The following is an 11,598-nucleotide window of genomic DNA, read 5'->3' as shown; positions in this document are numbered from 1 at the left end:
TCTCCAGTATTACTCAGGATAATGGGGCTGTTCTTTGACAGATGCTTCTGACTGTCTTTGACAGTTTGAAGCCTAGGTTTTCCATCAACAATCACTGTCAAGTGTGTCACACGTGTCACACCTTAGACAGCCTAATAACACACAGACTAAGGTAACTTCCACGTAACAATGGCAGGAGAGCAGGAAGTGAAAGGGGCCCAGTGAGCTCAACCCAAGTCTGATGAGGCAGCTCTGAATCAGTGTGTCGTAAATCATGGGAAATCAACAGAGCGCACAGAGCATGGAAAAAGCAATCCAGGGCAGAGCATAGCCAACAAGCAGAACATCTCATTAATACATCTGCTGATGAAATTAGAGCATCTAATCAGTGCAACACGCACACACCTCCAACCTACACACACAAACACATTAACTTATGATTCATCTTTAATCAAAAAAATAATTAAACACCATTCCTTGTTGCGTGTTTACAGACAGATCATTGTCACGTTTGGTCTGCTTTTGCAATGTGTGAAAGACGAACTAAACAAAGAATACGCAGATAGATGATTTATTGAAATGGTCCAAACATAAACAGAGCGGGTATCAGGAAATAAACACTTCTTCAGTTTTCATCAAAAAAATGAATATAAATACCTTTAGAAATAGCACCTTTTCTCTGGTCGGTCAACATGCCTTTATGACACATTATTAAACCCCAAATAATCAAAACAATATGTACAAAATATTGCCAGAACATTGTGCTTGTTTCTTCATTTGTATCGCAAATGGTCAAACTATCTTCTTAAGCATGAAGATTAATTTAAGGAAACTAGGGTTCCAGTGATCAATGGGTATTTTATTTAATTTTGCAACACACACTGATTAAAAAACGGCGAGATAATCTTTATAAAGTCAGAAAAATAGATTGAAATCTTTGATCTTTTTCAGCTAAACAATGTGCACATAAAATGTTGGAGCGTAAGATCCTGAAAGCCATTAGAAGCCATTGTTGCAAGATAAGACTTTATGATAACTGTACTGTTGAAAAGTTGATTATTGTTATTGTTTGTTGCTGCATGTGGTGATAGTAAGAACATATCAGTTATTGTTTATGTTGACACGCATCCTATTCCAGATACAGGATATGGACAAAAGTATATGGCCGCATGTTATACAGTGTTTGTTCAGAGCATTTTTCTCTCCAGTGAAGAACAATCTTAATGCTTCTGCATATTGAGATATTTTGGACAATTCTATAATTCCACCTATTGTGGGAATAGTATGAGGAAGGCTCATTGGAGGAAGAGCATAAAGTTCTGACCTCAACCCTATCTAGCGCCTTTGGAATGAACTGGAATGGAGATTATTTGCCCAACCTTTTTTTCCAACATCAGTGCCTGACCTCATGAATGCTCTACCAACTGGGAAGATCCCTGTTTTTCTATAGCAGGAGTGATAGATAACCAAGCCTAATAATCAGCTGTTGAACTTGTTTCGTCATTAGGTGTTGTCTGTGTTTTGTTCTACATGAGATGATAGAAAGCTGCTATTGAAGGCCATCAGAGTCATTTCTGACTGTAGTGTAATAGTCTGTAGCAGTTTGTGGATCATTTAATGGATAAGCAATTTCTCCACGTTGTTTAGTAAACTGAGGGCCTCCAAACAGCAGCTTGTCTTGAACCCCAAACAAAGCAAGTAACGCTCTGAAGGCCGTTTTTAACATTAACATTCTTTGTCTTTCCACTTTCAAGTTTCGTTTTACAGTTTCTAAAAACAGGTTTACCAGAAAAATACAATCATGATGATGTTTGTATGTGAGTGTCAACAAAAAGATCCTTTAGCATTAAAATAAGTAGCACCCACGCTAATGTTGCATAAGAAAGTTACAATTATTCAGTTTCTTAAGGGTTTTTGGAACTCATCCCGAGATAAGACTCCCTTGATGTACATTGAACCAAATGAGCAATGATCATAGAAATATTTCCTTTCATCGTAAAGTGACTTAGAACATCTGCCCACTCCATCTCAATATGCGTTCATTAACCTCATACCTGACTAAGACGCTTAATCGCAATCTTCTTAATATCCTTAATGCACAAAAATACAGATTTCTGACCTCATTGACATCAATTTATCCGTTTTTTTGCTTGCAAGACAAAATGAATTAACAAGAAGATATAATGTTTCATTTGAAGTGAAATAAAGTTTGTTTAGGTTTAAGGAAGAATAAATAAACAGAAACAAACAAAAACCCCTTAATTTTAACAATATACTTAACATATAAAATGTGTTCCCTTTGCAGAGGATGAGTGGATCACAATCATCGAGCTGTCATCAAAGGAGGTCGACCTGCACAATAGAGTGTTCAATGTAACATCTGGCTTCAGTGATGAAGTGTGTTTTTCAGTTGCTTTACCTCTGACCTCTCTGAGGCAGACCTCCTCACACTCTTCCAACTGGAGGAAACGGTTGCCATTTCCCTCACAACCGCTGTAGATGAAGGGCCGGCAAGCCTGCACCTGCTGATTAAAGTACCAGCGCAGTGTGTAGTGTCCACAGCTTCCCTCCTCCATGGGCAGCAGGCAGTGGTCTGCTGGGACTGTAGGACACATTCACAAATGTAAGCATCAGTATGCAAGCAGAGACACACAGGGAGAAAAGCACGGCAGCAAGAAGAAGAAGAAGCAGACGACGAGCCCAGAACAGCATTCATCAAGACCCAAAGCCCTTTGGGTCTTTATTCAAAGCAACATTTAGGTCCTGCTGTGTTACTTTCCTTTTTGTTTGATACTGGATGAAAGCATGCTTGAAAACAGAATTTCTCAACATGTCGGAACCCAAGTGTTTTAGAGTGTGATTAAGCAAACCCCTCCAAAGAAACAGGACATTGATTTTGAAAGGTTGACTCCTTTTTCCTTTAGTAGATATTTGTGTTTTAAAGCATCGCTAAACGACTTCTTTCAAAATGATGATCTGCATTTTAAGCCAAGCCTGCTGCTTAAACCTGGTCGGGAGCAGGTTGGTGCCACGGACTGTGTTACTATGGTAACTAAGGTGTTTTCTCTTTGATGAAACCGCCGTTCCAGTTAGAACCTGTTTTAACACTCAGGTTAAACCTGGTCTTAACCCTGAGCTGGGTTTGATGAAATACCCCTCAGTGGTTCTCAAACTATTTAGGCTCAAGTTGCCCCTTATGTCGGACAAATACATTTTGCTCAGTATTCTGTGAAAAACAACCATAATGATGGAATGAATTTAGTGATAACACATTTTATGAATCTCATTTTGTAAATAAGTGGAATGATGTTGTATTTAGTGCATCCTGAATAGATTTATTTCTGTAGTTTTTATCATTTCCCTCTAATCAAGATCATTTCTCATCATTTTGTGTGTTTTTGATGTAATTTTGTGGTTGTCAGTCTGTTCTTACTACTATTCAGTATATTTTTTATCTTATTTTGTGTTTTTGTTGTTGTTTTTGTCTGTTGTTTCTTAAGTCATTTTGTATGTTTCTCCGTTATTGTTGTGTGAAAAATAAAAATAAAAATGTGTTAATTTTCCTCTCTCGCTCTCAAGTACCCTCTGTACACAATGACACCCTAGTACCCCATTTGAGAAACACTGAAGTAAACTATACAAATTAAATGCATGTGAGGATGCATGAACTCAACTCCTCAGAGTCAGTATAACCCTGCAGAGTGTATTATAATGACTAACCAGGTGGTGCTCTCTTTGCTGTTCCAATACGTTTGAATGGGAACATTTAATTTTCATTTTGCCGAATCATCAAAAACGTCAAATTTACAAAAACACCAGAAGATTGCAGGACTGTCCTTTGTATTTTCTACACTGGGGTACCTTGCTTGGTAAAATCTGACTCTTTAGGGGGGACATGTTATTTGACAAGAATCCGTTCCATAATAATAATAATAAAAAACACAGAAAACAGTGTACATCCTCACTCATTCTAGTTTTAGTGGCTCACTAAGGAGCTTCATATTGACTGTTGAGGATGAAATAAATGCTACGTGTACATATTCATGATTACACCAATCCAAAAGCTAAAATATAACTTTGAGAACTTCAATGCCACCTGATATCTCCTGAGACCTCAGTTTGATTAATACTAAACTAGATTATCAGAAGTAAAATACGTTATTTTATTTCAGAGTTAAAGGTGCAGTCTGCAACTCTCATAAAAGTGACTTTTTATCATATTTGCTAAAGCTGTCACTATGTAAGGACAGCTTTACATGAAACTAGTAGTTTGTGTGAAAAAAACAGGCTCATTGAGCAGATTGGCAGAATGCACCGCGACCGAGCAAAAAGAACCAATCAGAGCCAGGATTGTGTATGATGGACTGTCTGACAGCTGTTGCTCACAGTCCCCACCCCTTTCCCAGGGCTGTAGCATTGTCTTTTTTACAGTGTATGTTCTGGAGGAGTAGAAGATGAAATTAGTAACTTTTCTGCTTGAAAGGTAATTACTGCTGCTTGATTTACATTATGTTTCATTTGTAATTGTTACACTAGAACTCTGTAGTGAATGTGTTGTTCATGTGCGCGCCGCAGCCTCCGTGTGGCTCCTGAGAGTTGCGGACTGCACCTTTAAAGAGCTGCATTGTTTTATCTATACTGTAATTCAAGGATGGTCTGTGTGTGTGTGTGTGTGTGTGTGTGTGTGTGTGTGTGTGTGTGTGTGTGTGTGTGTGTGTGTGTGTGTGTGTGTGTGTGTGGAGCAAATATCTCCCCGGTGCGGTGTGCATCTGTTATTTTGGAGTAATTTGGTTATTTCCAAATGTTTATTTTAATTTTATTTCACTTCTGGACACCACGGCAAGTGAAACCTGTTCAGCTTCTGATCTCAGAGTGTGAGGGGGCGCTAACGCACCATCTACTGTATATCTATTACACTGCACAGCTCACTTCCGGTGCATGCCAGCTGAGTTTGGTCCTGATCTTGCTCCTGTGGACTTCTCTTTTGAGGAAAAATACTTATTTGGTGATGACGTTGTTTCAAAACGTTAGTTTGACCGCTATTTAGACTGGACGGACCTCACCCGGAAGTGATTGAAGGGCAATGGTTGCTGTGTTGAAAGCTGCACATTTCTCAGCAGCGCGTGTGTGAGAGAACCAATGGAGGAGATTAGAGTCCAGGTAGAGAGTCACACACACACACACGCCAATCAGGTGCGCTTCACTATCGATCACCGTCTACATGATATGCGTGCAGGCGTGTACAGGTATGTAAGTGTGAGTGTGTAACGAACCACCATTTAGTCCGTTACAGTCTGTGTCATGACACCCGTTCATAGCGTGATTAGTGACTGTAGTGTTACGCTCTGAGTCAGATCTAAGTGTTTACATGTTACGTAGACGGTGCTACATAGTGAAGGTCACCTGATTACTGCAGCTGCACTCACGACACACCTGCCACTACACCGAGCTATTTAGTGAAAGTTAGGCAGGCAGGTACACGTGGATGGACTGGTGCGCATAAATTTAGAATGAATTCACCCCCCCCACCATCACCACACACGTAACAAACACGACAACAAAAACATGAAAATAACTCAAAATACACAAAACTAAATATTTATACAAAAAATACACAAAAGACAATAGAAAAGCAAAAAACTACACAAAAAAGATACAAAATGACTCCAGAATCACACTACAAATGCAACAAAAAACAATAATTATACAAAAAAAATGCACAATTGACGTAAAAAAAAACTAAACATTTATACATGAAGTACACAAAACGACAACGGAAATGCACAAAAATATACAAAAATGCTCCAAAAACACACAAAATGACTCCAAAAAACATATATTACAGAAAAATACACCAAACAACAACAAAAATATGAAAATGACTCAAAATACACTAAACTAAATATGCACAAAACTACACAAAATGACTCCAGAATCACATTACAATGGCAACAATTAATAATAATTATACAAAAAATGCACAAAAAGACAACAGAAAGATACAAAAATGCACATAATGACTCCAAAAAACATACATAACAGAAAAATACACCAAAAAAAAATATATAAAAAACCCAACACATTCATTATGCCCATGTCTCATAGAATTAAACCAGGGAAATTGCATATGCTATTTTGCTTTGCACCCGCAAATATACCCCTTTTTAATGCTACAGATTATGTTGTTATTATTATGCCCATAATGGACAACTTTACTTAAGAGGCCACTATATGAATACATACTTCCGACGGGCACTGTACTAGTTACTTGAATTTGAACAATGTTTGGGTAATGGGTTTTCATTAAGGAGGGTTGGTGGAACTTAACGCATTATCAGCTCTAAAAAACATGATAATAATACACCTCTTTCTGTCTTCGCGCCTTCTAAAACCATGCGTACAACCAGCGCAGGCTGATGCACATGAAGCCAGAGTGAAGTACAAAACAGCACAGCACAATGCCCACATGCAGGAGGATGGTAGGTAGTATTATACCTTCCCCTGTGACCATCCTCTTTGACCTGATCGAAACCATCTTCTCTTTTTTCACAGGTGTTACTTTCACTTGTTTCTTAGCACTGGCCATTTTTATTTTTTTGGCATTGGCAATACTCGCTGATTTATTTTGTGCAGCTTTGACAGCTTTCACTGTTGGTTTTTTGTCTCCTTTTCCTGTTGATGCACAAAGAAACAGATTGTCTGATATCACACACAAGCATAGGAAAACATAGCACAGATGCATCACAAAGGAAATCTGATTTAAAAAGCTCATTAGTCGGATACTATGCCAGCGTAAAGTGGCGGATTTAGTAACAATTACTAAAGGATGTTTGTGGAGAAACTAAATGGAGATTCACAGATGCTAAATTGAAAAAAAAAAAAAAAAAAAAAAACTTACACAGAGAATACATCTTTGCATCACAAAACTGGCATCAAATATGACAAAGAGGAAACCTGAGGGTGTGTGACCACACTTGGCACAAATTCACAGCCTTCTTGTTGTGTTAAGCATAACTAATGTAGCAATAGTCAGAGGTGAAAGTAACGGATTACGAGTACTCACGTTATTGTAATGTAGTGGCTTTTATGGGTACTTGTACTTTTTGGACATTATTTCTAAATCAGTATTTTTTCTTGTACTTAAATATGTTTTAAAAGAAGTAAAGTAATTTCTTACATTTCTACACCGAGCCGTTACTGAATAATTTTTATTTTTTGTTTTAAAATGATCATCGGACATTGTGAAACCACAAAAAATGAAATGAAATGTCCAGATAACAATCAAATGAATCACATCATTGCCGACCAAACAGATTAAATGTAATCCACCGCATCAAAACAGACACACACAAAAGTCTCTTTGAAAAATACTTGTATATTTTGACAAACCTTTTATTTTGTACAGATGCTTTTGAAAGTAAATTAAGTTCCAATTGTGCAAGATTTCATCTCCTCCTTTTTAAGTTTATACATGAGATGTTTACTCTATGCAAGGGTACAGTGGTAAGATTTATTACCAAAAATAAATGTGGGGGGTGAAATTAACTAGTAACGTTTATTTTGAGTGCTATTTATCTAAGCAACTTTTTACTTGTACTTGAGTATTTCATGTACGACTTACTTGTACTTGAGTACAATTTCAATCAAGTAACAGTACTTCTACTTGAGTAGGATATCTTTACACCTCTGCCTATAGTGTTGCTGAGCAGAGAGCACTAACATGTCCACTCTGTATTTTCACCTGCAGCTGCAGGATACAGTGATCCTGGCCTGTTGGTGCCAAAGTGATCAAATTTCCCTGCCTTCAGTTTATCCAGGCCTAAATGCTGGTCTGAATGCTGCACAAGCCTTAATTCTTTCTTTATTTGTTTTTGTGCTGAGCTCACGGCACAATGCCGCAGAGTAACGTTTGGTAACTTTGGCTGTTAGCAGTTTGCTCACTGACACTGCAATATTAGTTTTGATTACAGTAAAATTAGATCCACAATTCAATCTAAAAGTTCATGAATGCACATTTATCTGGAGGTCTTTTTGACTTGAAAAAAGGCAACACAAGTTGTAATTTTGACTAATTGACCTAAAAAGCAGGCTAAATGCTTCACTCCAATAGAAAACAATGGGATGTTTACAGGCAGTGGGGCCGTGTGACATCATCAGTCATGTGATTTCAAGAAGGCGGAACACAGGCTTAAACTGTAAAGTAGTCCCATTTTTAAAAAAAGCAATTAAATGAATATGGTGCATTAAAATGCATTTTGTGAGGCATAGATCTACTAATAAGTATATTTCCAAGATTTTAGGCCAAACTTGTAAAAACAGTAAAGGATCTCTTTAAAGCTGCTGAACATGAAAACATTGAATGTGATAAATCCATAGGACAGGCCTCATGGATCAATAAATCAAAGGTAATTTGCTTGAACTTTGTTTTCATCTCCACCGTGAAGTCTGTTTGTTGACATTTTCGCACATTGCATTGTGGGATTTAGGGTCCCATAGACGGCTGCATGAAAGTGTTTTTACTTCATTATGATATCACAAGGAATACCGGGGAAAAAACTAGAACAAATATGGTATCAAGTGTTTCATGTTTCTCCTAGTCTGGCAAAGAACACAAGAAGTAAAAACAATTCTATGTATCGACCTATATCCCAAAATGCAAAGCGCAAAACTTTTCCTAATATGTTAATAAAAGAATATTTAAGATGGAGACAAAAACAAACCTTTGAACGGCCATTTTGACCTTTTTCCTTTCTTCTTGGAGTAAATGATGTTCAATTAATTAATCAATGAGGCATACATGATTGTATCTCATGAACTATTGTGGGTAGCAGATTTAAGTTTCGATGGACAAAATAATGCCCAAAATGTGTAAGACATACAAGCTCCAACCAAATCACTTTTTTTTATAGCTCTAACTACTGTTTTCCTATCTGTCTCTGCTTCTAAACAATTTAACAACATGAAAGCCAGAGAGACAGTAAATATGATAGATGAAGTACCATTACTTATGTTGACCGGAGGATTTAAATACAGCAGCTCATCCACTGGTTCATCATAGGCCTCGATGGAGTAAACATGCTCATAGTCCGGGTCGTTGGTGTTCATCACCACACGCAGCTCACGACCTGAACAACAGAAGGGATCACACGAGACACATATACAGTGGGGCAAAAAAGTATTTAGTCAGCCACCAATTGTGCAAGTTCTCCCACTTAAAAAGATGAGAGAGGCCTGTAATTTTCATCATAGGTATACTTCAACTATGAGAGACAAAATGAGCAAAAAAATCCAGAAATTCACATTGTAGGATTTATAATGAATTTATTGGTAAATCCCTCGGTAAAATAAGTATTTGTTCACCTACAAACAAGCAAGATCTCTGGCTCTCGCAGACCTGTAACTTCTTCTTTAAGAGGCTCCTCTGTCCTCCACTCGTTACCTGTATTAATGGCACCTGTTTGAACTCGTTATTAGTATAAAAGTCACCTGTCCACAACTTCAGTCACACTCCAAACTCCACTATGGCCAAGACCAAAGAGCTGTCAAAGGACACTAGAAACAAAATTGTAAACCTGCACCAGGCTGGGAAGACTGAATCTGCAGTAGGTAAGCAGCATGGTGTGAAGAAATCAACTGTGGGAGAAATTATTAGAAAATGGAAGACATACAAGACCACTGATAATCTCCCTCGATCTGGGGCTCCACGCAAGATCTCACCCCGTGGGGTCAAAATGATCACAAGCAAAAATCCCAGAACAAACACAGTGGGACCTAGTGAATGACCTGTAGAGATCTGGGACCAAAGTAACAAAGGCTACCATCAGTAACACACTATGCTGCCTGGGACTCAAATCCTGCAGTACCAGACGTGTCCCCCTGCTTAAGACAGTACATGTCCAGGCCCGTCTGAAGTTTACTAGAGAGGATTTGGATGATCCAGAGGAGGATTGGGCAAATGTCATGTGGTAAGATAGAACCAAAATAGAACTTTTTGGTTAAAAACTCAACACGTCGTGTTTGGAGGAGAAAGAACACCATACCTACTGTTAAGTATGAGGGTGGTAACATCATGCTTTGGGGCTGTTTCTCTGCAAAGGGACCAGAAAGACTGATCCATGTAAAGGGAAGAATGAATGTGGCCATTTATCGTGAGATTTTGAGTGAAAACCTCCTTCCATTAGCAAGGGCATTGGAGATTAAATGTGGCTGGGTCTTTCAGCACGACAATGATCCCAAACACACCCCGGGCAACGGATTGGCTTCGTAAGAAGCATTTCAAGGTCCTGGAGTGGCCTAGCCAGTCTCCAGATCTCAACCTCATAAAAAATCTTTGGAGGGAGTTTTAACTCCGTGTTGCCCAGTGACAGCCCCAAAACATCAATGCTCTAGAGGAGATCTGCATGGAGAAATGGGCCAAAATACCATCAACAGTGTGTGAAGACTTACAGAAAACATGTGACCTGTTATTGCCAACAAAGGGTACATTACAAAGTATTGAAATGAACTTTTGTTATTGAAAAAATACTTATTTTCCACCATAATTTGCAAATAAATTCATTAAAAATCCTACAATGTGATTTTCTTTTTTTTTCTCATTTTGTCTCTCATAGTTGAGGTATACCTATGATGAAAATTACAGGCTTCTCTCACCTTTTTAAGTGGAAAAACTTGCACAATTGGTGGCTGACTAAAAACTTTTTTCCACACAGTGCATCTACATCATTCAAGGCTATCACTGTCACACATGTCTTCCTCAGCACACTCATACTGAAGCTAATCGTGTTGAAATATTCATGTGGAACGACAGTGAGACACAAACGGAGCTCCCCATGTTCTTGAAGAGAAAACCACCCAGTGTTCAGAGATCTCCAAATGTCGCACCAGCAGGTGACTCTTTGAGACAGGCATACAAACAGACAGACGGAAAGAAACACTCACCCTGATCCCCCAGTTGATTCTGTGGTGCAGGCTGGGGCCGATTGGCTGGGCCTGAATGTGAGACATCCAGAAGGGACGGGGAGCAAAGACAGACACCGAACGAGCAAAGACAGGATTCCAAGAGTGAAGGGAGGCCAGAGGAGTGTCACACAGGAGGAAAGAAAGGGGGATGAAGGTTATGGAGGGATGGAGGCCGAGAGTGGAAAAACATTAGAGCCGTCGCACAGAAACCCAAAGAACTGCAAAATTCAGCCCATTATATGTAACATAGACACCAGCTGAAAGGCTTCACAGAGCTTGAAAAAAAGGCTATTTCAGGACAGTTCTTCATAAATTGGTTGATGACACTTAACACTTCATTTTTAGGTGTGGCCAAGAAAAACAACTATCAATAAAGCATGCATTTACTAAAACCTAGATTCACTTTCATCCAGATGAAACTAAAAATAATGAGACACTGTATGGTTGTTATGCTAATTCAGTGCCCCTTTTTTTCTGTTCAAAGCAGCAGCTCACTCACCTCCACAAGCTGGAGATCAGCCAGTGGGACCGGAGAGAAAAAGAGAGGGAAAGGAAAGTAAAGGTCACTTTTAAAGAGTTGTTTGCACACTGTGGATCTCAATAGTTTCTCCTAAATTATGCATCAACACAAGTTTAGCTGACGCAATGACTCATGAGCTG

The 11,598-nt window shown here is 38.6% G+C and overlaps 1 protein-coding gene across 3 annotated transcripts in view; it reads right to left on the bottom strand.

Moving 5' to 3' along the window:
• Positions 1-534: 534 nt before the first annotated feature.
• col7a1 (collagen, type VII, alpha 1) overlaps positions 535-11,598 on the bottom strand; it is a 92,452-nt gene continuing 81,388 nt past the window's right edge. For 2 of the 3 annotated variants that reach the window (XM_028447796.1, XM_028447797.1), the window contains exons 114-119: positions 11,438-11,446; positions 10,918-10,968; positions 8,979-9,104; positions 6,475-6,651; positions 2,399-2,581; positions 535-2,331 (exon numbers count right to left, since the gene is read on the bottom strand). In XM_028447796.1, coding sequence (XP_028303597.1) covers positions 2,303-2,331; positions 2,399-2,581; positions 6,475-6,651; positions 8,979-9,104; positions 10,918-10,968; positions 11,438-11,446 — 575 coding nt within the window. In that variant the 3' untranslated portion in view covers positions 535-2,302. The remainder of the gene's footprint in view (positions 2,332-2,398; positions 2,582-6,474; positions 6,652-8,978; positions 9,105-10,917; positions 10,969-11,437; positions 11,447-11,598) is intronic. The other variant, XM_028447798.1, reaches the window with a different exon arrangement.

The sequence above is a fragment of the Gouania willdenowi genome, chromosome 5 (assembly GCF_900634775.1).
Source record: "Gouania willdenowi chromosome 5, fGouWil2.1, whole genome shotgun sequence".
Classification (NCBI taxonomy): Eukaryota; Metazoa; Chordata; class Actinopteri; order Blenniiformes; family Gobiesocidae; genus Gouania; species Gouania willdenowi.
Note: the sequence above shows the minus strand (reverse complement) of the source record. Positions and strands in the feature narration are given on the sequence as shown.